The sequence below is a fragment of the Lagopus leucura genome, unplaced genomic scaffold (assembly GCF_019238085.1).
Source record: "Lagopus leucura isolate 7727_CA_CO unplaced genomic scaffold, USGS_WTPT01 Super-Scaffold_100015, whole genome shotgun sequence".
Taxonomy (NCBI): Eukaryota; Metazoa; Chordata; class Aves; order Galliformes; family Phasianidae; genus Lagopus; species Lagopus leucura.
This window is the reverse complement of record NW_024962269.1, coordinates 16,146,321-16,174,262: the sequence shown is the minus strand read 5'-3', so window position 1 is coordinate 16,174,262 and position 27,942 is coordinate 16,146,321. Positions and strand designations below refer to the sequence as shown.

Here is a 27,942-nt window from a genome sequence, read left to right as displayed (position 1 = left end):
TGGCAACGTGTCTACAGTCAGAGATTACTCTATGAAAGAGCTAGGCTGATATGATAGACTGATAAGAATTGTAAAATTTTATTCTTGATTGCTTGTTTGTAAGGAAGCTGCAAGCATAGTGAAAAGAACTGTTCACAGTTCCTATAGGCTTTTTTTTATTTCTCGTAGTGAAATTAAGTAGGTGAAAAAGGAAGGTAAGCCAAAAGCTTGATGGAAATACCATCTGCTCTGAGAAAGTCTAAAAGCTTAACTTCCATCAGGTTTTATCTTTTCTCCAAGTTGTACTCATTTAGGAATGCCTGAGCTTGCACCATTTTCTGCTTTTAAAACAGTCTCGTGAATCCTCTTTGCAGCCTCTTGTTGAGTTGCTTTTAGAGATGTTCTTAATGCTTCTGAAATAAAGCATAGTGGAAAGAAACAACGTGAAGAACCTAAAATGCCTGCTTTGTGTAGCAGGTGTTTCAGAGCCAGGAACATTAGCAAACAGCAAAACTTGTAAGGACTTGTAGATGAGGATCACGTGGCAGCGGCTGGTTGCAGCTGATTGAGAGCTGCTGGTGAGTTGGGACAAAATGCTGCTACAGTGTGCAACCAGAAACAGCAGCTTGAAGGCATCGCTTGGTAGTGGCTCAGCTTGGTGCTGAGGACAGGAGCCTTACGTTAACACATCTGAAGCAATGTGATGTTTGATATGCCGTAATTATGTTTAAATACACTCTTAAATACTATATTGCATGGTAGATCCACGTAGTGGCTGTGGGTTTGGAATCTGTAGTGCAAAACAAAGAATTTACCTCTTATCACTGCTCTCACCACCATGTTCCTGGATCTCCCTGGTAGGTACTTGCTGTGGGCAGACCTGTTTTATACATACAGAGCAGCTGCTTGGAGGCTTCTCTGCTAGGAGTCAGCAAAACCTGCAATCTGCTGCTGCTTCCCAGTCTAATTACAAGGCTCTTCACAGGATGCTTATTTGAGTTCTCTTTAGTTGGTGGGAGCATTTCTTACGTTGCGTTCCACCAGGTGGCTCTCAAGGCACAGAATGGGAGCGATGTGGGGCTGGCACACCACATCCAGCTGGCAGGATGGGGAGCACTTGGCCATAGTAGAAAACTGAATTGTGCTCCTGCATGCGTTCAATCCAAAGCAAGCTAAGAAGTGCAATCAGTATTAAATCTCTTTGGCAAGGGTGAAAAGAGAAATTGCAATGATTCTGAAAAAAACAAAAAGACTAGTCCAGGGGCCTTAAGCACAAAACATTAGAAGTACTTAATGTCAGTTGGTTATTAGAGCCTGGGGAACACTGCAGTAAGATGTGAGGTGATCTGTGTCTGGTTCTTTGTCTCAACTTCTCAGGAAGGTTGTTTCTTACCTCTCATGGTCCTTTTGAAAAAGGAGTTGATAAGCTGGGTTTTGCAGTTCTGCATTGTCCTATTCCTTGTAAATTAAACCACTGCTCAGAAGACCAAGTCTGTATGCAAGCCCTTGAAATGAGAAGTGTGAGTCCAGAGCCTGGAGTGACTCACCCTGCCAGGGAAGCACCTGCTGCTCCAAAGAGCTTTAAAGCACGAGCATGGCACACAGCTGTGCTCTGCCTTAATTAGCATTCAGCCGTTACTGATGAGATGGTGGGAGTTTCAATAAGTAATTTTGGTAACATGTCCAGCATCAGTTGTTCAAGATCCTCTACAGAATGCTCAGCTTTAGATCATGGCTTTAATGATGCTAAGCCACGCTCTTCTGTAGTGCAAACTTTTCCATGCATGTTTTTAGTTCCTTATTACTGATGCATTTGGAGTCTGCCTGCATTCCTGTTGTCTGAGGAAGCTGTTTGTGCTCCATGGAGGAGTGAGGAGATGGGGAAGCCCCGTGGGCCTGCCTGCACTGCTGTCTGTGGCTGAGGTGGTTTTCCAGACCCTTTGGATGGCAAAACACTGATGCTTGCGATGGCTGGAAAGCCTGAAATGAAAAAGGAGTAACTCAGCTGAGATAAGTTTGACAAGTCACCTCCCTTTGCCGTATTTGTTTTGTGGAAGTTCATTCTGTATCCAAATAAAACATAATGGAGCTTGTTCTGATGAATGTTCTCTAAAATTAGATAGGAAACTATTCTGGCTGGATTTGCTTTTTTCCATTGAAACACAAGCTGTGTTGGGAAGAAACTCCTGGAATCCCAACGTGGCAAATATAATTTTAGGATTCATTCTGATGTGAATTGTGTCCCTGTGAACTCAGCCCGGGCTGCAAGGTGTAGGATTTGGCAGGCTCCAAAGCCCCCACAGTAATGGGTCTAAACCTGCAGGAGGAGAGGAGAAGCCCCCCCGCAGCCCCCAGCCTGCAATTACCTTCCTGCCACAAGCCCTCAGGCAGTGCTGTAGTTATTGGTTCATCCCTGTGTGCTGTCCCAGCCCCAGAGAGCTGGATGAAGTCCTTGCAGGCAGCTCCTGCACCCTTGGAGCTCAGTGTGCACCGTCCATTTTCACTGGCAATGTCTTCTCTTGGGGTTGGCAAAATCCCTTTGGGTACAGGGCAGCAGGCAGAGGCACAGTGGGATGGATGAAGAGTGCTTCCAATGCAGGAGCAGCAGCACGTGATGGGAAGTGGGGATGTCCTACTTCTTCAGGCAGTGCTTTGAGGCCTAAGTTTGCCTACAAGCCCTTGTACAAGAAAAAAAAATCACTTACAAAATTGGCGTAGAAATTCTTTCACACCAGTTTTTGATGTCTTTTGGAAAACGTTCTCTTTCTGTAATCTTACTTTTGCACACACCCTTTCCCAAAGTTTTACTGCTGATTTTCCAACTGTCAGCAATTCCATGGCAACAAACCATCGGAAACGTGGTTGTGCCTGAGGCATCGACCAGGAGGGACTGGTACAGCTAGGATCCTCCATTCTCCTATGGAAATAAGCAGATCAGAGTAAGCAAGCCCTTTTTTTTCCTGCTAACCCACTGCTCTTCAGCTGGCAAACTTGTGAGTTTCAGCTGAGTTGAGCAGGAGCTGCCTCCATTGGCCTGAACACCCACTGACAGTGAACTCCTGGCCTAGCATAGGAGATACAATCCTGTTTACCACAGCTACCAAACTGCATTATGCAGAGCATGGCACTTAATTAGCTGGTGTTTCATAGCAGGAACTTGACAAAGGGCTTCTATTGTACTAGAGCATCGCATTAAACCTGTGCACTGTGTAAGGTGCCTTGCCATCACGTGCCACTGAGCTGCTGTGTGCTGCCTAAGAGTGAATAAAGAAGTTGCAGAACAGCAGAATTCTTTCAAAATTACTGATTTGCATTAGCTGTTCTGTATTTGTCAGTGAACATAAGTTTACAAGCTTGTGCTCCAGAAATACAAAGTTCGGAGTCAAGATCTGCTTGGTGTTAACTCAGCAGTGTTGTCCCTGCCCCCAGGTGCTGCCTTGTCCAAGAACAGAATGCTGATTGCAGCCTAGTTGCTCCAAAAATTTGTCATCCAAATTAAAAAAAAGCTGAACTTCCTTACACTAGAAAGAAGCCAAGGTGTAAACTTGGGTTTTTCTGTAAGAAGCCTGGACAGGTTTCCTCCAAGATTTGTCACACCAAGATCACATTTCCCCTCCAATTCCCCACTTCATGCTCCTCCCTGCCACAAATCCACCTGGTTTACAGCTCTCCTTTGTGCTGTCCTGTGTGCCAGAGCTCAGGCACTGCTTAACCTGCCCAGGCTCCGCAGTTAGCTGCCAAAATAATAATAATAATAATAATAATAATAATAATACTGAATCTACCTGTGGCAGCCCTGGCAGTGAGCTTTCCTGCCTTTAGCTGCTAAGACACAGATCACTTCAGTCTATCTGGGGAGCAGCACGCACTGGCATCTTCAGGAATTGTCTCAGTACCTTTAAGGTGTAACCCTTAAAATCTCTGAAAACATTTGGTTTTTGTATTATTTTTTAACTCCTCTGCTCCCCAGCTGACTCAAGCGATTACATGAATCACTTACAAGATATCCATGATTGTTTATCTGGAACAAGATGTTCTGCCCTTTCCAGCAAGGTACGGCTGGGTTGCTCTGCTGCTCCCTGTAATTCAGCCCCACCAGGTGGCCGTCACACTGTGAGTGTTCTGCAAAGGCTGCTGCCAGCACACGAGGGGCAGGCAGTGCAGAGATTGCATTATCCAAGCACTGCCCTGGATTTTAATTGTTGAACTCCTACCTGGAATTTAATGGGCATTACAACCGAATTCCAGTAACTTGCTTTATTTTCTCATTAGTTACCTTGAGATTCTGGTCACAGTCAAACAGGTTTTTTTTTTACATCTGAATGAACACGCAAGGTTTGCTGGAATGAAGTGTAGTTATTTGCTCCATCCATCCTGCTTATAGGGAATAAGTTCAGGGCTAGCACTTTAAAACATGTTTGAGGGGAAAAAAAACCAACAGAACACCTTACTTTCAACAGAGCTTCTGTACCATATTTTTTTCTGAAAGCTAGAGTTTGTCTAAGACTCATAAATAATACAATAAAATAAGAAATTGAGTTTAATTTTTTTAATGAAAACAACTTATTTTGTTGTAACAGGTGAAGATGGCTCTGTATTGGTGTTGTACCAAGCTTTTCCAGTTTAATTATTACCTCAACGCTGGTTTGTATCATTTCTCTCATTCAATTTCTTTCACGCAGGCATCACAGGAAGAGAGGACCTCAGTGTGGGTGCTACTACAACTGGAGGAGTGAGCTTTTACCCCTGGACGATAGATAACAAGTATTACTCTGCAGACATTCACCTCTGTGTGGTGCCAAACACAGCTCTGGTCACAGGAGCCATCGCTGAATCTGTGCAGGCGTTCGTGGTGTACTTCGACAGCTCCACAGTAAGATCTGTGCCCCGTGTTGCTCTATCTGGGTGATACAGTTGCCTTGCTGTGATGACTACAGTTAGTATTCTCTCAATCTTGTGACCTCTGTTCCTTTTGTTCTACTGATGGTCAGTAGATCAGAGGTCAGTTATTCCCACTGCCAATGGCAGCAGGAGCGTTTCCTTCCCTTCTGCTGTTTCACTCCTGCTGGAAACAAGGCTTTTCAGGATGGAAATAGGCCACTAAGTTAGGCCAGTCCTCCTCCAGCCTGTGACCTCCAGCTTTGCTCTTAGGCAGTGATGGTTCAGAAAGGCTGTTTGAAAACAGCCAAGAACAAGGAAGCCAATTCTAAGTCTTGGTGCTGTCATGGTACCCTGACATTGTTTCTACAAGGCTGGTGGCAGTGAAAACAGTGCTTTAGCAGAAGCCTGAAAGATTGAGACAAAAACCAATCTAAATAAGGAATGGTTTTATCTACAGATGGGAGAGGATGCATGCCATGCATTCTACAAAGTTACCTAGGGTAGCTCAGCACTGTCTCACATTAAACCAGGGCAGAATGTAATTCACTGGCTGCCACAACATCAGCTTGAGTGTGGAAGCTGGAATAGCTGCACATTAACCCTGAGAGCTGCTAACAGTGAACAGCAGTGACTGACATGAAGCAAAAGTCTTTCCTAATGTAAATTAAGGTTGTGTAATGAACATTAAACATGAAGGGGAGGTCCAAGGAAGCAGGTTTAACTCACCTTTAAAGTAAATCAAGAGTCATAAGGTTGCTTTTTATAATCAGTTTCCTCATTCTACTGGAGTACAGCTATTGATTAAAAACAAATGTAAGAAATGAAGTATTTGAGGATGTATTCCAAAGAACTTATTTTTCCCTTGTAGAAATCTGGGCTGGATAGTGTATCTGAATGGCTTCCCCTGACAGAAGACTGGCTACCAGAAGTCATGATCCTGGTCTGTAACAGAGTATCTGAACATGGTATGTTACCTTGAGGCCCAAAACTGACTTGGGATCAGTAAGCTTGCAGCACCATCATTTCTTAAATTATCTGAGTGAGAACAGACTTCTTATTTGATTGAGAAGAGCCAGGTTCTGCTCACAACTAAAAAGTCTTAAGCTAGAAATAATTAAAACTGAATCAGAACTTTACAAGCTTGCTTAAAATGAACTTTGCACATCTCATTCCTGGTATACCAGTGTGCAGGGCAGCATGACTTAACAAGGCAGCCTAGCACTTCTGTGGAAGCACCTACTGCAAAGCCATTTGATTGTGTCATTTTTTAAAAAATTAGAGCTCAATTTGAGGCTTTTGGAATCCAATTGGAAGTGGTTGGAGGACCCAAACATCTGCTACACATTTCCTCCTCGCCATTCTCCACACAATCCAGAACAAGCAAACAACTTGAGGGAATAAAATTTAGCTGGAAGTTCAACTGCTGATGTTAATCTCAGGCATGTGTGCTTAGGAGACATTTTGTTTCCCAATTTTAGGTGTTAACAGACAGAAAGCCCAAGAATGGTGCATCAAGCATGGCTTCGAACTGGTGGAACTGAGCCCTGAGGAACTACCAGATGAAGATGGTAGGATTGCTACTTGTTTTAATTTCTATAATAAAAAGACACCAAAATATCTTCAAAATGATTGCAAGGGGCATTGTGTTGTTGCTGTGCTACATGGTAACAGCATGGAATGCTCCCAGCTGGTGAGGCTCACTCTCAGCTGCATAAAGTCAGGAGGAAAAGGTGGTTATTTCCTCTAAGACATTCCACTGGTCTCCTCCCAAATACAGCTGCTGTTTATGTGGCACCTACATAAATACATCAGATCCCTTCTCAGACACTAATCCTAGGACTGTATTGATACATAAAAAGCATTTGTGCTCCATTTTAAAATCAGTCTCAAAACAGAGCCACATAGATGCCCAAGGGAGGGAAATTCTTTGTCCTTTTGAATAGCACTTAAACTACTGCACATACCAAGAATAGACATTATTCGGTGACACCATGGGCTGAAAAGGGTTTGAGCACTGAATTGCATTCACTGTTACACAGGAAGTAAGCCAGTTTCAGAATCACTTGCCTGGCCACGTAACTACAACTTGAAAAAACCCATAAAACAGAGTCAGAAGTGTGATGTTCTGCTCTTGAAAAGTGACTGTGCACTTCCTGACAGCCTTATCAGCGTCGGCCTTATCTCATCTCCGTGATACACAAGTGTTTACATCTCATTTAAGCTCTGCAGTGGTAAGATAACCAATTCCATTGCCACACAGGAGTGGAATAACGCACTCACATTTTCTCCATTTCAAGTTCAACAAGAGCACGGCTATTTCAGTCTAACGTGTTTTGAAAGGAAACATTAATAACATTAAGTTACTTTCCTGCTGAATAATTGTTGTAAAGAACAAGCTATTTACCACTGCAGTAATAAATACTGGGAATAACAACTCAGGAAGTTAATCTTTGGATTGCTCAGATACATTCTCTGTCCTGGACTTTTAACCTGGCAGTTGGTTCGCTGTGACTCACGCATCAGAGGAAATACATTGTACTGAGTAACATATTTACCCTGTAAACATGCTGTATGAATTACAGAAGATAAAACAGATGTAGTAAACACTGAGGCAGTATCTGTGTAGGAATTAAGGCATTAATGGCAGCTCACTGCAAATGAACAGGAGCTCTTGCTATGACTACACTGTCATGTGTGTACTGAGGACAGGAACTCGTAGCTGAGACTCTCAGTGATGACCAATATAAAACTAAACAGCGCTATCATAGAGGACAGTATTTGATCTAAGGGGTTAGACAGCTTAAAATTAATATCTGGAGGCAGTTTCAGATCCTACACCTGTCCCTGAGTCACCCTAGACAGGTTTGATTTTTAAGCAATCACATTTTCCTCTCCAAAGGGCTTTTCTTCCTAATTGCTTTGTGAGACTTGCACAAACGTGGGAAGCTGACTAAGCTGAGGAAATGGGAAAGCTGACTTTATGTAAAACAGTGTCAGAGCTATTCACTGAGTAAGCTGAAGTCCAAATTATGCCTTCCCCAGTCTTTGAAGTCACCATAAATTTTCAGGATTACTGGAATGCTTTTAATTAGGTGTTATGAAGATAGCTGTAGTACAATCATTGTCTTTTTTATGAAGCAGTGCCCCTTTCCCAATGGTTATCTGAAGTTCTTCACTTTCTGAAGGAAGGAAAAGTAACTCTAGCATCTGTTTATGACATACAGCATTCCAAAAGATCTTGGGGGTAAAAGAGTTCCTTTGGCAGTGGCTTAAAGTCATTTATTATTATTTAAATTCCTGGTGTTATTTATCATATAGGCCCAATGCTAAATACTTAAAACTCCACCTAGAATCGAGATCTTTCTACAACAGGATGAGTGCTCACACTTTATAAAAAGCCCAGACCAAGAGGTGTGGCATCAGTCTAAATTTGTTTGGCCTTTCATGAAGCAAAGGCAAGAAATACATCCTTCCTAATCAGAGAAGTCATTTACTGCCATTCCTGTCTGACAGGACAGACATTCAGCCACGCTTCACCTTATGCTCAAGCACGTAATGGTTTTTGGTCTTACTCTTAGGACTCAGATGTCTTCCTGTTTTTATTTAGATGACTTCCCCGAGTCCACAGGAGTGAAACGAATTGTGCAGGCCTTGAATGCCAACGTTTGGTCAAATGTGGTCATGAAGAATGGTATGTAATACACAACCCTCCCTGCATGAATTCTGAAGGCTGTGAACCCCAGAGGGCTCAGTATTTTTAGCAGAGCTTTAAATGAAGCACCTAAATGGCACCACATCATTACACAGGGAACTAAAGTGCTCTTCCCATATTTACATGAACAGGAGGCTGCTCAGTTACCATCTTTATTGTCCCTGTGTACACAGAGAAACTTGGAGGCAGTGGTGAAGATGTAACCCCATTTCAGTATTTGTTTCCTCTAGATTTGCTCTCAAATGTCTGTTGAAGGATTTAAACACATGAAGAGCACTGCAGGAAGGTCTGTTTTCCCTACAGAAAACCCCACTGCAATAAACTGCAGAACTTTGTGAAAATAGCACAGCAGCCAGACAGCCTTACTTCCTGTTATAAGGCAGGGCCACAGTTTTGGAAAAATCACTTAAGGATTGATGTATTAGGAAAGGAAATGCTGTGGCTAGCCCAGTTTTAATATAAGCATAGATACTTCTATTTTCTTGAAAGCTTTCTATTACCTCTCTAATTATACAATCTGTAGCAGGAAATGTAGGAAGATGAAACTCTTTTGCAGTGCTTGGCCTTATACTTTTTCTTTCAAACTCATCTCACTGCCACCCTTCTGAGGTCTGCCTGCTCCCTTGGGTACAGTTTTCCACTGCTGTGGTTTCTTCCTTCCTATATCTTTCAACAGTGCGATGATTTTGAGTGCTGAGAGGTTTTCATTAGTTCTTATAACTGCAAGACAGTTACTGGGATTCAGAGCAACTAAGAGCTGCTAAACTTGGGCCTCCTCAGTATTTCTCATTTTATGAGAAAATGAGGCTAAGATTGGTTCCAGTTTAATAGAACTGTTGTAGAGAGGCATTCATTTGAGATGGCATGAAGTTAGTCTAGTTAGTACAAGAATGGATTTCTTCAGATTCAACAGATGTCACGTTACAGAAGAGCAGAATTTAGTCACACGTTGAGGGAAATTCCTGCCCATCAGTGGTGCCTTCTGTAAAGGCTGAGCTGTGAAAATCCAGAGCTTTTATCTCCACTGTACAGAAAGCACACAGTGCTGATCTATGGCACTGCAAACCCCTCAGGAAGTGAGCTAAATTTGGAAGCTGTTGCAACCAATCTGTGATTTCAAAGGGAAATGATTGAGCTCATTTTTGCTCAAAATAAAACTTTTTACAACCTGTAATATATCTTTTGTTTGCAGCTTCCTCCTGCTCCTGGAAGCTGGCCACTATGTAAATAAGAGCTCAGCTTTTCTGCTGAGTTACCTCTAACTGCTCTCTATTTAGAATCGTGCTTCACCCTAAATCTTTTCATACAAAACTGAAGATATTTTTATTAGCAACGGTTTGTTAGCACTGTTGAATGTCACCATCCAGAAAGCCAACCTTACAGCATTGCCTTCCTTGAGGTGCTTCTGTGAGACTTCAATAGGCTGAACAGAAGTGACTTCTTTAAACTATGAACATTAAAGCCATATCATTTTAAAGCAGGCTACCTAAACCTGCACACAGTTTTCCCAAAGTTGTGAAGCTGTGTGTGGCTGCACACTTACTAAGAAAGGTCTCGACCTTCTCAGGTTTTCTCTCCCCATTAAGTATGTTCTTGCTTATTCTGATTCATAAGGCATTAATTACAATTAACTGTAAACACTTTTGCATCATGTAATAAATAGTACATACTTGGTGGGTGCAAAAAGCAGTACGGTCTCTACTAAAACAAAAACCAGCAGCCTTACCTGAAAGGCTCTGAAGACTGTTTGCTTTTTGGTGGGTATGCAGTCATCTGTTCTCCAGTTCCTGGAGCTCTCTTCCACCTAAGAAGAAGGTCACTTCCTTGTGCAGAAGAACATAAGCATCTCTTCAATTCACAGTTCTCCCACTCCTAAAACCCAAAAGCTACTGTGCTGTTCTATCCTTAGTTGTTCCTACAACAGGAAATCTGGTTGACTACAGCAAAAGGAACAGAAACAATTTACTGTCTTCTGAGAGGGGTTGCTTGGCTGCTTTCCTGCTTAAATACATGCTGCAGTGATCCCAAGTGAAGCTACTTACCCAGGGAGGGGCCAGTCATTAGCCTGGTGTCCTTCACAAAGAATTAGCCTGGTTCAGTGGGGCCATGTGAACTTAATTGCTTAAACAATTCTGGAGTTTCAATCTTTTAATTCTGTTTTTTTGTGTCAGTCATGGTAGCTTCAGACAGGCTATGGAAGAATGTTAGATAAGGACAGAGGAAAACGTTTTGCTGCAAAAGAAGCAGTGTGGATTTCTGAGCCCTGCTCAGAGCACAGCTCAATGGGGCTTTGCCATATTGATGGCACCTGTGAACCCACATAGCCTGCATCAGAACGGAGCCATCCACTATTAGAATAATTTGAGTGAGATCATTTTTGGCTTTGATTCTGTAAGAACGCTCTGTAAGACGTCACCCGCTTCCTGAACGGCACCCAGAAGTTGAAATAACTTCTACATCCATTAAAAGAAGTTTATGGGAAGGTTTCTTTCAAGGGTGTGACTGGAACCAAGAGCTGTGCCTGCTACCTCCCTAACCACAGATCCAGAAACCAACAGCTGCGCTCTGCAGATCCTTTGTAGATGCTGGTATTTTTCAGTTAGACAATTCTGTAGTTGCACAGGCTGAGGTTACCTGTGGCTGTGGTGGGGGTGGACTGCAGTCACTTACCTGGATGGGATGAAGTCAAATTGTAGATAGGAGCGGGGTACGTGATTAGGTCACCAAATCCACCCCTCTGCCAATGTGGGAATGCTCTCTCCCAAGCACATTCTGGGCTGCAGAGGCCAATCTGACTTCAGATGACTCAGAAATTGGCTGAAGATCGATCTTACTTTTTCCTATAAGACAACTCTTTGCTCAGCTTGCTGAAACTTTGGGAAGCTGCTTTGTTTAGGGTTGCAGATCCCAACCTTTTATCACTCAATTGCCTGTTAATGGAGCTGGCAGACTTTCGGGCTTTCATATTTCTTGCAACTGAACGTTTTAAGGCGATTCGTTCGGCTAGACTGATTCACTTCTCCCCAAACCTCTGGCAAGTGATCTGTAAGGGCAGTAAAGCTGTACAGCACGGCGCCAATTGAAACAAATACCTGCAGGGAGGGGAGGGGGGCAGGGGGGAGAGGAGGGCTGGCACAGGACACGTGTTAGCCAAAGTGCACAGCGTAGATTATTGAGCAGGAAATGAGGTCTCAGTAATTCTCCAACTGAGACGTGTTTACACGTATTCTCGACAGCTGATGGCTTCAGTTACACATTCAGCTCTTTAAGATTCTGTGTAAATGGAAAGAAAATTTGGCCCGCGTCTAAAAATTACATCATCTCAACATTTGAATCTAGAGCTTAGTCATTACTGTAATATTAATTCAGAGCACATTAAAAAAAAAGAAGTAACACTGATCTTTCTTCTGGCACAGGCCATTGCTTGCTGGCTGTTTGCAGTGCAATAACTTGACGCTGTTTCTTTTTTAGTTGACTAAAATGCTGATATTTTCAGGACAATCTCCTGAGCCCTGATGTAACTGCAGATATTTGCTGTTCGAGGCAAAGCCAGAAGAAAACACAGCTTAGCAAAACCCACTAACTACACATATTGCACGTACACCTATTGCATGTACACCCATTGCACCTCCACCTATTGCACGTCCATTTTTGTTTGAAGGTAACGTTCTAGAAATAGAGATTAATTTAGAAATGCTGTGCTGTATTGGTGTGTCTTCCCTAAGAAATTGCCTGTGTCAGTTGCAGCTGTTTGCTGTAGTGTTCCATCTTCTGTCACACTAACAGCTGTGTTGTTTCCAGACAGGACCCAGGGCTTTGGCCTCCTCAGCACGTTAGCAGGTGCGAACTGCAGCCTTGGGTCAGAAGAGAACCAAGATACAGAAGTAAACAGTAATTCCTATTTCTTGTTCTTTGCTCGTTCTGTGTCCCACGTGGCTCTCCCCTGTGTCACACTGGGCGTAGTGCTGGGGGGGTCTTTGATCCTTTTCTCCTCTCTCAAAAGCTACTGCACAAGCTGTCAGAATGGGTTTTCAGGGAAGTCTCTGATGGCTGAAAATTCATTCACTATTGTTCTTGAAAGCCGTCCTGAGAGCTGTCCCAGGAGCTGCCACCTCACAGCTGGGGGCTCCCTGTCCTTCAGGACATCCCCCCACGTTGATGGGATGCCTGGTGCTGTGGTTTCTCCTTCAAATCCAAGAACAGTGTCTTGTGCAGAAAATATCACTTGTGAGTTTTGTTAAAAAAGCAAATGAACCTATCCTAGCCAACAGCTGTGCCTGGCATTGCAGAAGTGCCTTTTCATCATACGAGTGGTGCAGGTTTTGCAGTAACAGTTTATGATAAAGAGTAAGATGTTAGTGTTAGAAAAAGGAAGCACTTGATCTGCTGCTGATGCTTTGCGGGGTGCATCACTGGATACTGTTAATATCTTTTTGTTTCCTGACAGTCCAATCCAGCAGCAGCAGACAAAGAACCCCATTTAGACAACAGAGAGGATGCAGCTAGCACAAACGACCCACAGATGGACAGTGCTGTAGGTAAGCTTGTTCTCTGCTTGGTGGACGTGCTGGAGCAGGCACCTCAGGCTGGAACAGATCCTGAAAGCTTTCTCTCAGTGAAAAGACAGAGCCAGGAGAGGCCAATTGTGCAGCATCAGGGGTTCTCTGTGAGTGAGGGCCCAACTTCAGAAAAGATGGGGCCCCTGCAGGTAAGACCTTCCAGCAGTGCTGCCAGTTGAAAAGGTTCAGGTCTGCTTTTCTCAAGTCTCCTCACCGGTGTATTGTTTATATTCGGAAACACATTTATAAGAACAAATCTTTAAGCTTTCTGGGTGAGAGAAAAATCATTACAGTGTGACTCCCCCACAGCCTCGTTCAGCAGGGTGAGCGCTGGGAGCTGCAGGTGTTCTGAACTTGAGGGCTTTGGATAATTGCAGCATGCCAGGAGGTGGGATTTCATATCACAGGTTGTGTGGGGAGGTCGTCCAAAGGTTGGAGGTTGTTAGTTGGGATCTAAACAGTGTCATTACTCTTTAATTGAGTCCAGGGCTGTTCCTGAACAGATGATTTTATAATAAGAAGTCCTAAGGGAACTAAAAATGAACTTAAATGAACACAAAAAACATTATTGCATTGTAATGTAACAAAATTCATCACCACTGTAATGGTACCATCAGTTGTCTATCTGAACCATCAGTAAATTAAATGGGAGGGCAACATGTTGAGAAGGTACTGTTTTTAACCTGAAGATTGCTACTAAGGCTATTATGCCTGCTGACAACAAAGCAACTTACCTGAACCAAATCTGTGTGCATTTGTTTTAGATCCTGTGTTAGATACAGATATTCAGGAGCTGGCCAGCCTGACCACGAGGGACGGCGACCTGGAGAACTTTGAGAGGCTGTTCTCAAAGTTGAAAGAAATGAAAGGTACTGAGCTGTGTCACTCAGTATTGCTCAAAGGCCTGGAACCCAACGTGGCTGTTGGGAAATTCTGTGATTCTGTGATTCTCTGAAAGTTGTACCAATTCTTATTCTTCTGCCTGAGGTTCTGTACAGGTGATCTTTTCACTAACTTGGCCTTCGTCTTAATAATGCTCTTGAAAGAAGTAGATGCAGCTCAGCTGATTGCTGTCGTGTTGTTTTAGTCCACCATGGATTAACATTACAGTTTTCTGTACACAAACCTATAACCAGACTTTTTTTTTAAGCTCTGCAACAGTGTGCCAGTCTTGCAGCTTTGAAGGCACAAATGTTTGAAATGAAGTTCACTGTGCTCAGAAGCACTGGCTTTCTGTGGGAATTACAAGAGCACTTTGTAAATAAGCTTCCTTTTTATGATCCTAAGCAAGTTTCTTGCTAGTCCCCTGAAAACAGCTGCAGGAGGTTATCTGTCTCCCTTTGTGCTCCTGAGTCACGTTCAACCTGAGTCATGTTCTCTTCCACAGAAAAGGCTGCAACGTTGCCCCACGAACAAAGGAAACTGCATGCAGAGAAGGTGAGGTTTTGGAATCAGCATCAAAATCATTAAAAATATGGTTTTCCTTTCTGAGCTGCAGTTCCCTCTCTTGTAGTATGGTTCACATCTGAAGGACAGTGAGAACAAACTGCTCAGTCCTGAGAAGACTGACTCAGATCTCCCGAGAACTGAATAAAAAACCCAGAATCCAGAACTCCAGAGGAGGCTTTGCCTTCCAGAATTTCTGAAATGAAGGCCCTGTGATCACTGGGTGGGAGCCAGCGCTCACTGAAGTCAGTAGACAAGCTTTGATCTCAAGGAAGATTTAATTACGATTTAATTAGCCCAAGTTTTCTGTCACTTAGGCCTCCAACAAATTCTAGAAGTGTCTGAATTATTGCACCACGGTGTGACTGAAATTTATGAACCTCAGAGAGGATTATCATGGAGGCCAGGAACATTGCCAGGCTGAGCTGCAGCTCAGTTTCATTATTCGCATGGTGAACAGGAGGGGAATGATTCTCATTTTTGCATTCTTTTTGTTCCTATTAGGTGGCCAAAGCGTTCTGGATGGCAATTGGAGGAGACAGAGATGAAATTGAAGGTCTCTCCTCGGACGAAGAAAACTGAGGTCTTCGGCAGCTGTAAGCAAACAGTGATCCTAAGAGTGATCTTTTCCTGCAGTGAGTGTTAATTGCAGAAAGCCCCATTTAGCTTTAGCTGCTCTCTTTGGTTAAAGGATTCACCATATCGTTGTAATGAGTAACACATCCACAACACCTTATGGTTAGAGTGGTTTTGTCTGACTGTTTGTTCTCCCTCAGAGAGTTTTGGATGACGACGTATGCATTTAGAGGAAATAATAGGTTAGTTTACATTTTTCAAATTAACATTTTTATAGTTTCCTCTTTTGAGTTTAAACAAACAATTTTACTACCAGTTACCCTTCTACATATGGCTGTTGGTTGTTAAACAACTACTTAATTCTAAACATTTAGATGTAGGTCTGTTTGATGTTTTTGTGTAGCTTTATAGCTGACTTACAAAACAAACCAGATTTCTATGAGGCATGAAGAGAAACTCGGTGTGCTGTACCCTATTGGAGATGCTGCGCCGGGGCTGCAGGGTTAATCCTGCTGAGTGCCAGAGCCATTAAAAATGGCCCATAGGCTTCGATTTCTGTTTGTGCTTGTAAGCACGTGGTCCTTCCCTAAGAACTCCGGAGCTGTGCCACATTCCCCAGGTTTCCATGAGAAAGGAGATTTGGGATTAAACGCAAGACAGGCTTCTGCTGCTGGTCCAGGCATGAATTTCCCCGCTCAAACCTTCTGCAGTGCATTGCCTCCAACAGGGAGAACGCACAGACCTTCACGTGGTGAATTCTCACCTAAACATTTCAAACCTCCCCCACTCACCCAGTGCATTTATTACAGACTTCTGCTCCTGTATGTTAATTAGAACATACCAGAGTACGGGTCCCAAATGGCTGCTTTGTGGTACCAAGGGTTAGAAAAATTCCTTCATCCTCAGCGTTAGGATGTTGCCACCTTCTGCACAGTCACAGGGTTTCTGGAGAACACAGGCACGCACAGCACTGAACAGGAAGGCACGGTGTGGGGAGATGAGGAAAGGTAAATTGCATCCCTCCTGTTGTGCTGCAGGACCGCTCCTGTGGCTGCATGGGGGGGGACTGTGCTCCCAGGAGTGTTTCCTTCCCTCTATGTGAAGGGCAGTGTGAAACAGCCTTACCTTGAAGTTAGCTTTTCTAATGTCAGTAAATTTAGTGAGGCCTAGGCAGTGGCTTTCCATAGGATACCTGACAGCTTTGAATTCCAAAGGCACTTTCACAGCGGTTCTTGACATTCACTGCCTGTGCTTTTAAGATTAAGCAGAGCTAAGACAATAGGCTTCTTTGAAGACTGTAAATTGGTGCCTCGTGAGTAGTTTGAATAGCATTTCTCACATCAAGATGGAGCAGGAGCTCCACCACAGCAAAATACATTTTAAAGAAGCAACATTCCTATTGCAGGGACACCCATACAGGCACTGAAGGGACCTCACCCAGCAGGGCTGCTCCTTCTGCCCTGAGCAGCACCCAGCAGCACCCAGGCCGTGCTGTGACTCTGCCCTCTCCTCCCATTCGCTCCTGTTTTCTTTCCTCTCAATGCAGAGAGCTGCAGTAAGGAAGTGAAGGTTGTTCCTTCCAAGTAGGGAATGGTTTTCTGTTTGCTTCGTGGTAGGTGGGGGTGGTTGTTTTTTTCCCCTATTTGTTGTGCAATAGAGATGCATGGCAGAAGTGCAGAGTAAATTAATTGAAGGCAGTGAAGGACATAATGCACTTGGATGCTTCATAAAAACAATTTTTATACCTGTGTTTATAGTTTATTTAAGCTGAATAGAATGACAGAAGTTTAGATTCTTTTCCTGTTCACGGGATAGGAGCAGATAACTGCCTTACCCCTGCAGTCAGGTACCAGACTGGGTGCACACAGCCTGCCACCATACGTGTGACAGACAGCAAGGAGAGATGTGTGAAAGCACAGAGCACACGTGGACAGCACGAGCAGGGTTTAAGCAGAGCAGTGGTGCAGTGTGGGGAGGTGTCCATATTGCTGCTAAGACTGGAGGAAATTTGTACACGTTTTCATGCACATCTTACGTACTACAATGGAAATGTGACTTGTTAGCAGGTACATTCCATGCTTCAAGAAAGCATTACTCATCAAGGTAGGAAGTGTGGCTGAGAGATACTGGAATGGTCTTTAAAGATTCTTTGTACTGCATTTTTCAATCCAAATTTACTTTGCTGGTGACTTAGGTGTTTTTTATTTCCTGGAGAGCCTTCTTTCCTTTTGGCTGCATTTCTTTACACAACAGCTGTTACTAAAATGAATAAAAGGGGCATTGGTGGAATTGCAAACCTGAAAGTTGTGGTCTTAGTTGCTCTTTGTGTTCTGCAGCACTGTTTAGCAACAAAAGAATTCCTACCTTGGCTTTACATCCTTGTGTCTGTGTAGGATGCTCCCAGTCACAGCAGTGAGGCCCTGCTGGATGAGCTGGGCTGCTCACCTCCATGCAGTTTTGATACTTGTTTTTTTTTTTGGCTGAGAATTTGAGGTTTCATTTACTATCAGACTTTTATTTTGCTTCAGCTTCCCAATATCAGTGCAGTCTTTGATTCTGAACCCTGTGATATATTCAGGTGACAGCAGAACTCACGGCTCAGCACTGCTTTACTACCTCGCATTTTGGCAACCCTCACATAAAACCTGGACAAAACCCTTTTATTACCACACTGTTGGAAATCAGAGTGGAAAAAGTATTCTCGTAAATCCTCTGTTAGGAAAAACAACAAAAATAATCTGAATTTCAGTGAAACCCGAGGAGGAACGTTAGGAGTTCACAGACTTCGATCACAGCTCCGTTAGTGATGCTATTTGGAGAATGCCCTCCCTGAGGCCAGCTGAATGCCAGCACATACAGAGCCTTTGTTTCCAGCACAGCACGTGGCATCACTACCTGGCTTCTGCTGAAATTCCTGCTTCAGTGCTGAGCACAGCACAGACACTGCTGGGTAATGAGAGCAGCAGCCACATCCACGACACCCCACAGCTGAGCAGGGGGATGTGAAGGGCTCTGCCACAGGTACAGCTCAGCTGCTGCTTCAGCTCTGACTACAGCAATTGCTAAAGGTGCTGTCCTTGAGTGGCAAGGAGAGAACACAGACCTCTAAGAGCAAGGAGCAACAGCCAGAAATACATCTTGGGAGATGAAGGTAGGAAGGCTTTTCATGTAGGAGCACAGTGGAGCCATGCAGCAGCCCGTCCAGGGAGGAAAGTGGAGGAATCAGTCCTTTGAAATCTTTTTCAGGGTCTGTCTGGACAAAATCCCAGCTGACTTCACCTCGTGCTGCAGCAGGCCTGGGCCAAACACGAGGCTGCCCAGCCTCCAGCACAGCCCCAGGTTGGCACCCCGAGCAAAGGGTGGCACGCAGCCACGTCTGACTGCTCCAGCAATTCAGCAACTGAGCCTTTCGGCCGCGCTGTCCTGCTGCTACTCACCTTCGGAACCCGTCAGTTAAAATAACTGATTGCATTTTTTAAGAGATGCTACTTCTGGCTTCATATTTGTTCACACTGCGCAAAGCATGATGTCCTTACCTGTAACAGATCTTTCATGCCTTGCTGGAAGTGTTGTGCACCTGCAGGCTCTGCTGGTGCTGCAGTACCTGCGGTTGGAAAACTCCAAATGCTTTCAGTTTGTGTCCTTAAAACTCATCTTACACCATCAGTGTTCGCTCACGAGCCTTTGTTTTCAAATCAAAGTTTATTAAAATGTCAAAAATAGAACTTACAGTTTCACATATGAAATAAGAGGGCATACATAGTACAGGCCTGTAGTAACAAAATAGGCGAATAAGGCTCAACAAGCTCAAGCATGTAGGTGACACCACCGCTCGTTAACGTACAATCTCAGGTTAAGAAAACCTAAACACTACTGCATACATGCTCATACATATCTATCAGAGGGGAACAGTTCCATCAAGAGCGAGGGAAGTAGGCTGCCTCCATGGAGAGAGGACCAGATGCACCTCAGCAGCAGCGGTGCAGACTCCTCGGATCCACGTACCGGAGGAAACATGAGGATGAACCAAAGCATTTACAGAACGGTATGCTGTTTTCTTTTTGAAGCCTCATAAACCTGAAAAGACTGAAGAACACAACTGAAGGGCCCACCTGGGAACCTGACTCACTGCTCAAAATTAAAACAACAGCTCAGGTACAGACTCCTGCTGGAGGTGTCCTCGTTTTGCTTTCTTTGCCAGTGCTTGTTGCTCAGCTCTGAGATGCATCTCTTGTTCTCACATCAGTAACTGCCTGAGCAGCAGCCACCAGAAGGGGTCACAGGAAAGATTTAACGCTCAGAATACTGAATTGCCCCTTCTGTTAAAAGTTATGCATTGGATTCATCTGAATATTCAAGAAAAACAACATAAACACAAGCATGTACATAACAAAAAACATATACTGAATTTCTTAACCATATCGCCCCATCCGCTACGATACAGCAACTAATTATTTCTCCTCCTAGCTTCCCAGCTTATTTCTGATATCCCACCCCTTCTACCTATCCGGTGCCCTGGAGAACTAGGAAGGCTCACAGATGCTTTGTGACAGGGCTGAAGTCCCTCTCTGCGCTGTTCTTCTCGCTCCCTGTGCTTTTTCTCCTTAGCAGGCAGCACGAGTTGTGGATGCTGCCACCTGCTCCTCAAGCTGGAGTCCTGAATATTCTTCAACCTGTTAAGTTGTACACGGTTCAAAGTGTGCCATCCTGCAGGGGAAGGGAAACAGAGTTGCTTCCCACTGTCTGAAAGGCCACCTGCAGCCATTCTGTACTGGAGCTTTCAGGAAATTGGATGAATCAGATTTCTCCATCCTTGTGCACCAAATGGAGAGCACTGGATTACTTCTGAGACAAGCTTAACGCAACCTACACACTGCAACTCAGTTCAATACATTAATAACTAAAAAAAACCCTCCACAGTCACATAAAACCACAGGGCCATCAGTGTCATCTGCCAGCAGTCAGGCCCTTGTGTACAGCTACACCAAGCAAAAAGATATTGACTCTGCTAGTAAGGAGAATGCATGGAATGCTGGTGAAACAAGCCAAGACTACCATCAGCGAGGAGTGCCATCTCACTAGGGCAGGCTGCTGGCATACAGCCATGCTACATATCAAAGCTACCTTCAGAAAGTTTTAGAAAAGAATGCAAAAGCAACACTAAGCCAATGGTGTTGCACCAATGCCACCATGCAGCCCCTTCCCTTCTGTGCTGGGATCCAGAGCTCATCTCAGTTCGCTTTCGCCCATCCAACTCACTGCTGCTGTGACAGAGAGGGATCACAGCCCTTCCTCGCCTGCTGCGTGGCGCAGGGCTTCCATTTGGCTTTCTAAGGTCACTGGAAGCCATAAGGCTTTTATGCATTAGTGAGGAGGCAAACAAAGGGGAGGAGAGGAGGGCATTACCCCTTTAAAGAAGATAATCTCCCTGTTTTATCTAATTGCATCACTAGACCAGCTTCATGCTTTCTATTGGAAGTCATTTACTTAAGGGATGACAGGGTGGGATTAACCAAAGTTTTTATGCATCATCCAAATCCTGTTTCTAAAGAGGCATCTATTAACAGCAGTCAGCAACTCGCTGTCCTTCATCAAATGAAACACAGAGGGAATCCAGGTCCAATTCTTGGTTTGGCTGAGGCGATTCCATGCAGACCCTGTACAAAAGCAGGGTTTACTCCAGCTTGTGCCCCAGGTCAGGCTGGGTGCTGCACACACCATGGGAACAAGCTGCCTGGCACCTGAATTTAAGGTGCCATTTTGGTAGCTGGTGCACAAGACACAACAGAGCCCAGCTTTTTGATGATTATGTAGATAGAGGCAAACGTGACTTAAAGGGATGAGTAGGAAACCTGGGAGAGTTTTACAGAGCAGATTCTCTCCTCTCACTACAACAGGAAGTCAAATATTTCCACAGAAGTCTGAATAAATTACTGCTTGCAACTGTTGGAAAGCTGTACCTGAAAGCACGTGCTTCATCAGCCCACAGACATCCCTAGCTAAGCAGCTCAAAAACACTACTTTACACAGATGCTCTTATTGCACAAGTCCATGCAATCAGAGATTTAACTAAAATCAGACACAGAGCAAAAATGAAAAGTTAAAAAAAAGTCCTAGAAAACCTCCAGTGCTATGATACAAGCCATGCTGCACAGGGAAAGCTCACCCAAAATCCTGCTGTCTGTCCCCCAGCTCATCCTCTGGGTTCAGAAACAAAACTCTCCTCCGGAGCGTCCCTTTGTCTGCCTGGTGAAGCACACCTCTGCTCTGCCTCCACCTCGGGTGCTGCTGATGCCTCGGGTCCAAGCCAGGCGGTGGGGCTGAGGGGCAGAGTGGATGAGCACATCCAAAGAGCCTCCCTGCAGCCATGGGGCACGTGGCTGATCCTGGGAAGAGTCTGCAAGGTATCGCAGGGCACGGAGTGCAGGGCTGCTCGTGTTCGTGTCTGGGAGCACAGAGCTCTGCAGGACTGAAGCCTTCACACAAACCACTCAGTGTCCATCGCAGCCTGTCCTTCCCAGAGCCACACGTTGTGTAGATGGGGAGAAAATAAAAGTCCAGAAGAAATTCTGATTATCATTTTCTCCCCTCCCCCTTCTGATAGTTTGGCACAAACGTGTGTGGTATTCCACACAGATGTAAAGAAGCAAATAACCGGATAGCACTGACAAAGTTATGAGACTTATTTGGCAAACTGGAACCATAAAAACAAGTGCTGAGGGGTTTTTTTTCCAGTTGTAGAAGTTGTTTGCCACGACAGTTGCTGCAGGGAAAAAATACTGAACAGTCTGGAGCATGTATATTTAAATGAACATTTTATAACACGTTAATACACTCTCTCCATTTCTCCAGGTGAGAACACATCTCAAAGGATTTTCATTAGATGAAATAAGTTTTTAAACCACGTTTTGTTGGTGCATCTGAGATGTCCTGGTTCCGGCACGGTCACGTGTGACTGTGGGATAACCTACAGAACTGGGTTTTCTGCAAGTGGCAGCAGGAGCCATCTCCAGAGCAGACCTGGGCACCGAGTTCACTAAGCCCCTACGACTTAAGAAGTGGCAGATACCAATCAACACAATGAGAAAACAGAATACAAACTTTCTTTAGTTAATGCGCAGTAATGAAGGCTTAACTTATCCAGCAAGAGCTCCTCACATTCCCAATGTCTGTTCGTGAGCAGCTCTAGTCACAAGTTGCTGCAGCAGTGTCAGAAAGAGCCGTAACTTTGGCCTCTGCTTCATGTAAATCCAGACTGAGACAAGCAGGGCACAGTGGCAGCTCGGGCACAAAGCAAGGCGCTGCCCCTCGGTGAGCTGTGCAGCATGGAAATCTGTCCCCTCAGGAGCAATACTGGGCAATCAGTCCTTGCATGTGCTTCTCGTGCTTGCTTTTCCACCTACTGCTGCAATCCCAGGAAGAACGGGCGTGCATCAGGTGGATGGAGACAGCAATGCATGAGCAAGAGTCATCCCAAAGACCCATGGTGTCTGTCAGAGATGCCGGGGCTGCGTGGGGCAGATGGAATGAGCCATGGCTGGAGGCACAGCACTGGCTCCTCTCTGCTGAAACAAAGTCATCTTTTGTCATGATAAACTTCAGCTTCATTCTGACTGCAAGGGCCCACAGCCTTGTAACCAAAGTGCTAACAGTTTCAGTGGAAGTGGCTTCAATGGGTCTTTAAGTTTAACAAAAGAAACAATGAAACAAAACCAAGAAAAGCCACTACTTTAACAGATTTGTTTCTCCTTATCACTTCAGTAACTGGGAATCTCTTCTCTATGTGTTTTGCTAAGGGTTCAGCCAATTCCATTCTCCAGTCTTTGCTCCCCCGCCCGCCCCCAGGAGGTGCTTCCTTAGGAGACGCTGGAACAGCGGATGCTCGGGGAGCCCATCTGTGTGAGGACCTTATCCAGCCACTGCAGAGGGCCGTTGAGGTGCAGCTCAATCCAGCAGGGAGTGCTGGTCACCGTCTGCCGCCTGCGAGGACAAGGGGTTGGGGAGAGAGGGAAAAAACAGCGTTTGAATGGGACTTGCAAAACTTGACAAATCTGAGGAGGTTTCACAGCTACCGAAGCATTCTTTCCTGCTTAGACAACAGCCTTGCACGTGGGGCCAAAGGAATGTCTCTCTCCTCTTTAACACGCTTCTGGCCAATGCTGCCAACTTCCTGAAAACCCCCATCTTTTCTCTTTACATCCCCTGTCATCCCAGAGGGAAACTCACAACATCATCTATTTGCTACTGAGACTTATGGAAGAAGGTGTTTATCTGAGCAATGCTCTCCAGTTTTATTCTGCAGACCTTGTCTCTCCTAATTAATTAGCAATCAAAGTATGTTAGATTTTCTGTGCATGAGGCCAGGAGGTTCTCTTCACCCCATCTTTGGGTTTTGGCCAGATGCAGAGGTGACAGAAGTGATCCCCACTCTCCCTGTGCTGGAGGTATGGACCCAACTCTACAGCAACAGAGAGGGCAGAGAAACAGAAGTACGGCATTAACTGATGTGTTTTAAAAACGTCAGGAGCTGCTGGCAGTGGGTGGAGAACAGCAGAGGTCAGACTGCCTGCAGGGTCACTGCTCCCCGTGCTTCACTTCCCACTGCCCCCCAGCATCCCCCATCAGCTGCCGTGTTATTCCCCAGGGTCAGAGCCCACAGAGTGCCTCCAGAAAGCAGAGCAGGGCAGCAAGGGGAGGACAGGGAGGGATGTGGGACCAAGGCAACAGGGCAGGGGCTCTGCCCAGGGACAGCAGGATTCTCGTTTCAGGCAGAGAGGCAGGGACAGCTGCTGTGGAGGAGGAGGATTAGAATGAGAGAAATGGCCTGGAAACAGCCTTGGTTTACACCCTCGTTTCCCACGGAAGCTGTCCTTGGAATCTGCTCGTGAGAGGGAGACCAAAGTCTGTGGGGTCCAGACAGAAATCACTGCCGCAATGGGGACTGTGCCCCCCGGGCTGCCCAGCACTCCCAGCGCCATCCCCGTCCCTCTGCAGCAGGACAGGGGCACAGGGCTCTGCGTACGGCTCCGCGAGGCCTCGGCTGAGGGCTGGAGTGCATCCCAGCAATGCACTGCGTCCCTTGTCCTTGAACTGAAAAAGGAAGCAGCTCCCAAAGGCACCGCACCCATTCCCGAGCAGCACTGGCAGGGATGCAGTGCCCCGGAGTGGGTGTGTGGGCAGGGCTGCGAGCTGATGGCAGTGTGGGCAGTGCTGGCGCTGCGGGCATCTGCGGGCTGTTTGGGCAGGGGGATGCAGTGAAGCAGACAGACCTCTAAGGCCCCACAAAATCCAGTCTCCCTTAACACACAGCATTCCCATTTGCTGCCTATAACTAGATCAGCACTGAGCAGTCCAACTACTGTCCAGCAACCCAGAGCCCGAGGGGCTGCCGCACTCCTGCCCTCCTAGCACACCTCACTGCCTTCCCACCTGCACGGCTGCACGCTGACTGCAGCCTGCCTAAAGACAAACTCTCACAGCTGCACTGGGCTCTTGCTGGACAGAGAACTTCTGTCCTGCACGTGCAATTGGCTTCTCCCTGTTCCCTCCCCAAGTCCCTGGCAGAGCAGAGCACCAACACCCCACAGTCGGAGTGCTCCAACAGCAGCACAGTCGAACCAGAATCACTGGAGCAGTGCTCTGGATGCAGCTCCCACAGCTACCTAGCCCCCTGCCCATCAGTTCAACTAATCAGCGTGCTCTGACAAGGGCAAAGAGATGGAGCATTTTGTGGCAAGGAAATGAAGGAGCGGGAGAGCAGCTTGAGCGTGAGCGTAAGGTTTCACTGCCTACAACACTAATGAGATAGTTGACTTTCCGTAAGTCACGCTCATCTGGATTTCATTACAAGCTGTGGCTGAGAGCCAAGGCTGAAATGCTCTGGCCCGGGTGCAGGACAATTTCAAAACAAAATGGACTCCAAACATCTGGAGAAATGAAGAAAGTGGGAGCGTACCGTGCAGGACCCAGGCTGCAGCTGAGCCGTGGCACCTCCCTGCCGGCAGGCAGCTGCACGCAGGGCGCCTCAGCACAGCCGCGCTGCTCCGGGAGGCAGAGGCTGCCCTGCACTTCCAGATGAGGCTGACTGAAAGGGCGCACAGTCGAGCAAGTATTTCAAAATCGTATTTGGCTGACGTCTGTGCCAGCTTTTTCTCTCATAAAATAACATTCATTTTCTGACAGATTTCACCTCCCCTGCTTATACTACTAACACCACTTTTACTCCCTTTGCTACTCCTATGTTTGTTTGTTAATGCAGTGGGCGACGGCGACACAAATTACAGAGCTCTGTGTCCTCACACCCTGTGCTGTCAGAACAACCACATCATCCATCCCAGACTCCACTGCATCTCCTTTTTCACTTGTAATAGTGACCCTGCTTCTCCCATCGCCTCCACTCACCTCGAAGTAACTGCCCTATGACAAGCACTGAGAACAGGATGAGGGGATGTAACAGTAATTTTGCAGCAACTCTTAGCAGTTTCCCAAATGTGAATTTTCATGCTGAGTTGTTTTTACTTTAATCTCATTAGTCTCCGATAAAAGAAAACACCAAACCTAACGCATATCTGTGAGGAAGCACTCGCACTGATCCTGTCCTGATAACAGTGTCGTACTAGAACTATCAAAAACCTATCAAATACACACCCAAGTTTAAGAAAAAATAGGTACTGTTTCCTACCCAGCCATGTACACGTGTCTGCTGTGCTTCAGGTAAGGCTCCTGGTCTGCACAGCACTGTGACCAAACACACACGGGTTTCCAACACATCCCATGATGCAGGTTTCACACAAATAGCATGGGAAAACTAAGACACGAGGTCAGCACATTCTTAGTAAACACAAGACATGCATTACCAAAGAGATACAGCACTAAGCCTCCCAATCACAAGGCTGAATAAGGAAGCTGTGCAGAACACTGCCAGGCCACACATGAGCACACCACATGTTTCACAAGGGCTGACCTGTATTCTGCTCCCCAGCCCTTGACGAAGCTCATCCGAATCGTGCACATCCTGGTCAGCTGGTACACGGCTTCAAAGCCCTGGTTTACAGACTGAGCCAAGAGAGCTGCGAATTCCTGGTTGTTAAAAATCTTCAAGTTACATCCTGTGCATAAAGAACACGACAAAAACAAAGTGTTAGCTCAGCCACATTAACAAATCTATTTCTTTATGAGAGTGGAAGGAAACTCAGTGCTGCTTTCCCATGTCCCCAGACCATGCAACACCACATACAGACTGCTCAGTGACAGCACTTCAGAAAGCCTGTTAGGGTTGCCACATTTCCACAGCCCCTGGACCGAAAACCACATTATGAGACAGAAGATCAGCCACACAGCAAGCTGCCACCTGCATGACTGGACCTGGGATCCTCACGTGGAACCTCATTTATACTACTCATGCTATTTCCATTGTGTTGTAATTTAAAAGCCTGCCTGTGACCGTAACACTTACTGATAGCAACTGCTACAGAGCCTGAAACAAAGGAATGCATGGGTTAAAAACAGGGACTCACTGGTGCTGGATTTATGTGGTGCCTGTCAGCAGAAGTAATGAAGTTCTGAAGTGAAACAGCTCTGGGCAGCCAGAACCCAGTTACCTGGGCTAAGGAAGCTGGTGGCAGAGCTATACCCCTCTCTTAAATTTTGATCTGATGTGCCAAAGAATTTTCCTTTTAAAGTGCAGTGCTCCCCTCAGTGTTTACTCACAGCTGAAAGACTTGTTCATCTGTTCTAGGTGATAAAGGTGAAAAACAATCACGTTATCTGTGGTTGAAACAACTAAATTAATACCTAACCTTTATGCTTGCTTTCTCCCAGATAACCAGAAACAAGCTAAACTCTGAAACTTGGCATGCCACTGGTGCTCATTTGGGATTACATATGGGCCAAGTCTGAAAAACAACCAGTTGGACTGTGATGAATTGTATTTCTCTAAAATCCCTTCTGAGCCTACGCTCTTGGGCTGGACCCACACTGCCATCTGCTTTGGGCCGAACCGCATACAGCAAAGCATCACCACATTCAATGGCTCAGCAGCTGCAAAAAAAAACTGCCCATTTTTGTGGCCATAAGAGAGCCCAGCCCAAGAACCAGGGGTCCTGTGGAGTGCAAAGGGAAGCAGTGCTGGGCACACTGCAGCCTCAGAGGGGAAAATAAGGAGGCAGAGAGCACAGGAGAAGAGCTATGGCAAGGAAAGGAAACAGTCTGATCAGACTGCAGGCTGCTCAGACCTCAGGAGTGATGTGAACAGGTCTCCCTGTGACCGTGCCTGGAGGAAGTGGTACAACCCGGCCTCGTCAACAGCGGAATGAAGAAACCGCTTCAAAACCAACAGAAATTTGAAGATGAATCTGAGAAGGCAGCCAGACTGTGGCAATAGCAGGGAGAGCCGGCGTCCAAGAAATGTGCCTGAGATGGATCTACAGCGGAAATGTGGGCTGTTTATGTTTTCAGATGTTGACTCCAGCCCGGGTGGACTCCTGTGATGTGGCTGGAGAATTAAGTCATGTTTGTAGCACTGGCAGCTGCTCCCTAAGCATCTGAGAAAGGAAACCCACTGAGATGGGCCAGGACTTGCAGTGTATGGATCTCTCTTCTAAAAAAAGAGGATCTTTATTCAAGTATTTCTAAATGAAAAAGTCATTATTTAAACATATACATACTTTCAAATTAAAAAAGTACATTTTGTAAGCCTAGCTAAATACTCTTCTGAAAAGCATGTACTCATCCTAGCTCATGTATCAAACAATAAATACCTGTTTTTCCCAGATACATGCAATAATGGCT

The 27,942-nt window shown here is 45.5% G+C and overlaps 2 protein-coding genes and 1 long non-coding RNA gene across 6 annotated transcripts in view; 1 reads left to right on the top strand and 2 right to left on the bottom strand.

The window, feature by feature from the left end:
* The window catches only part of AAGAB (alpha and gamma adaptin binding protein), a 29,053-nt gene extending 1,128 nt beyond the window's left edge, over positions 1-27,925 (top strand). For 2 of the 3 annotated variants that reach the window (XM_042875952.1, XM_042875953.1), the window contains exons 2-10: positions 4,662-4,852; positions 5,729-5,825; positions 6,339-6,428; positions 8,468-8,551; positions 12,374-12,456; positions 13,020-13,110; positions 13,896-14,000; positions 14,519-14,568; positions 15,082-16,467. In XM_042875952.1, coding sequence (XP_042731886.1) covers positions 5,792-5,825; positions 6,339-6,428; positions 8,468-8,551; positions 12,374-12,456; positions 13,020-13,110; positions 13,896-14,000; positions 14,519-14,568; positions 15,082-15,159 — 615 coding nt within the window. In that variant the 5' untranslated portion in view covers positions 4,662-4,852; positions 5,729-5,791 and the 3' untranslated portion in view covers positions 15,160-16,467. Of the gene's footprint in view, positions 1-4,661; positions 4,853-5,728; positions 5,826-6,338; positions 6,429-8,467; positions 8,552-12,373; positions 12,457-13,019; positions 13,111-13,895; positions 14,001-14,518; positions 14,569-15,081; positions 16,468-26,973 lie in introns of those variants that run through there. The other variant, XM_042875950.1, reaches the window with a different exon arrangement.
* Positions 50-10,537, bottom strand: LOC122182554. 2 transcript variants are annotated; one of them, XR_006179852.1, is made up of 5 exons: positions 10,299-10,537; positions 2,758-2,896; positions 2,346-2,657; positions 795-1,959; positions 50-392 (listed from the first exon to the last, which is right to left on the bottom strand). It is a non-coding gene; the product is annotated as an uncharacterized LOC122182554 (long non-coding RNA). The 2 variants fall into 2 exon arrangements; XR_006179851.1 differs by having other exon boundaries at positions 50-1,959.
* The window catches only part of SMAD3 (SMAD family member 3), a 64,567-nt gene continuing 55,461 nt past the window's right edge, over positions 18,837-27,942 (bottom strand). The window contains exons 8-9 of the mRNA XM_042875949.1: positions 26,117-26,261; positions 18,837-23,133 (exon numbers count right to left, since the gene is read on the bottom strand). Of these exons, the coding sequence (XP_042731883.1) occupies positions 23,010-23,133; positions 26,117-26,261 (269 nt within the window). The 3' untranslated portion in view covers positions 18,837-23,009. The remainder of the gene's footprint in view (positions 23,134-26,116; positions 26,262-27,942) is intronic.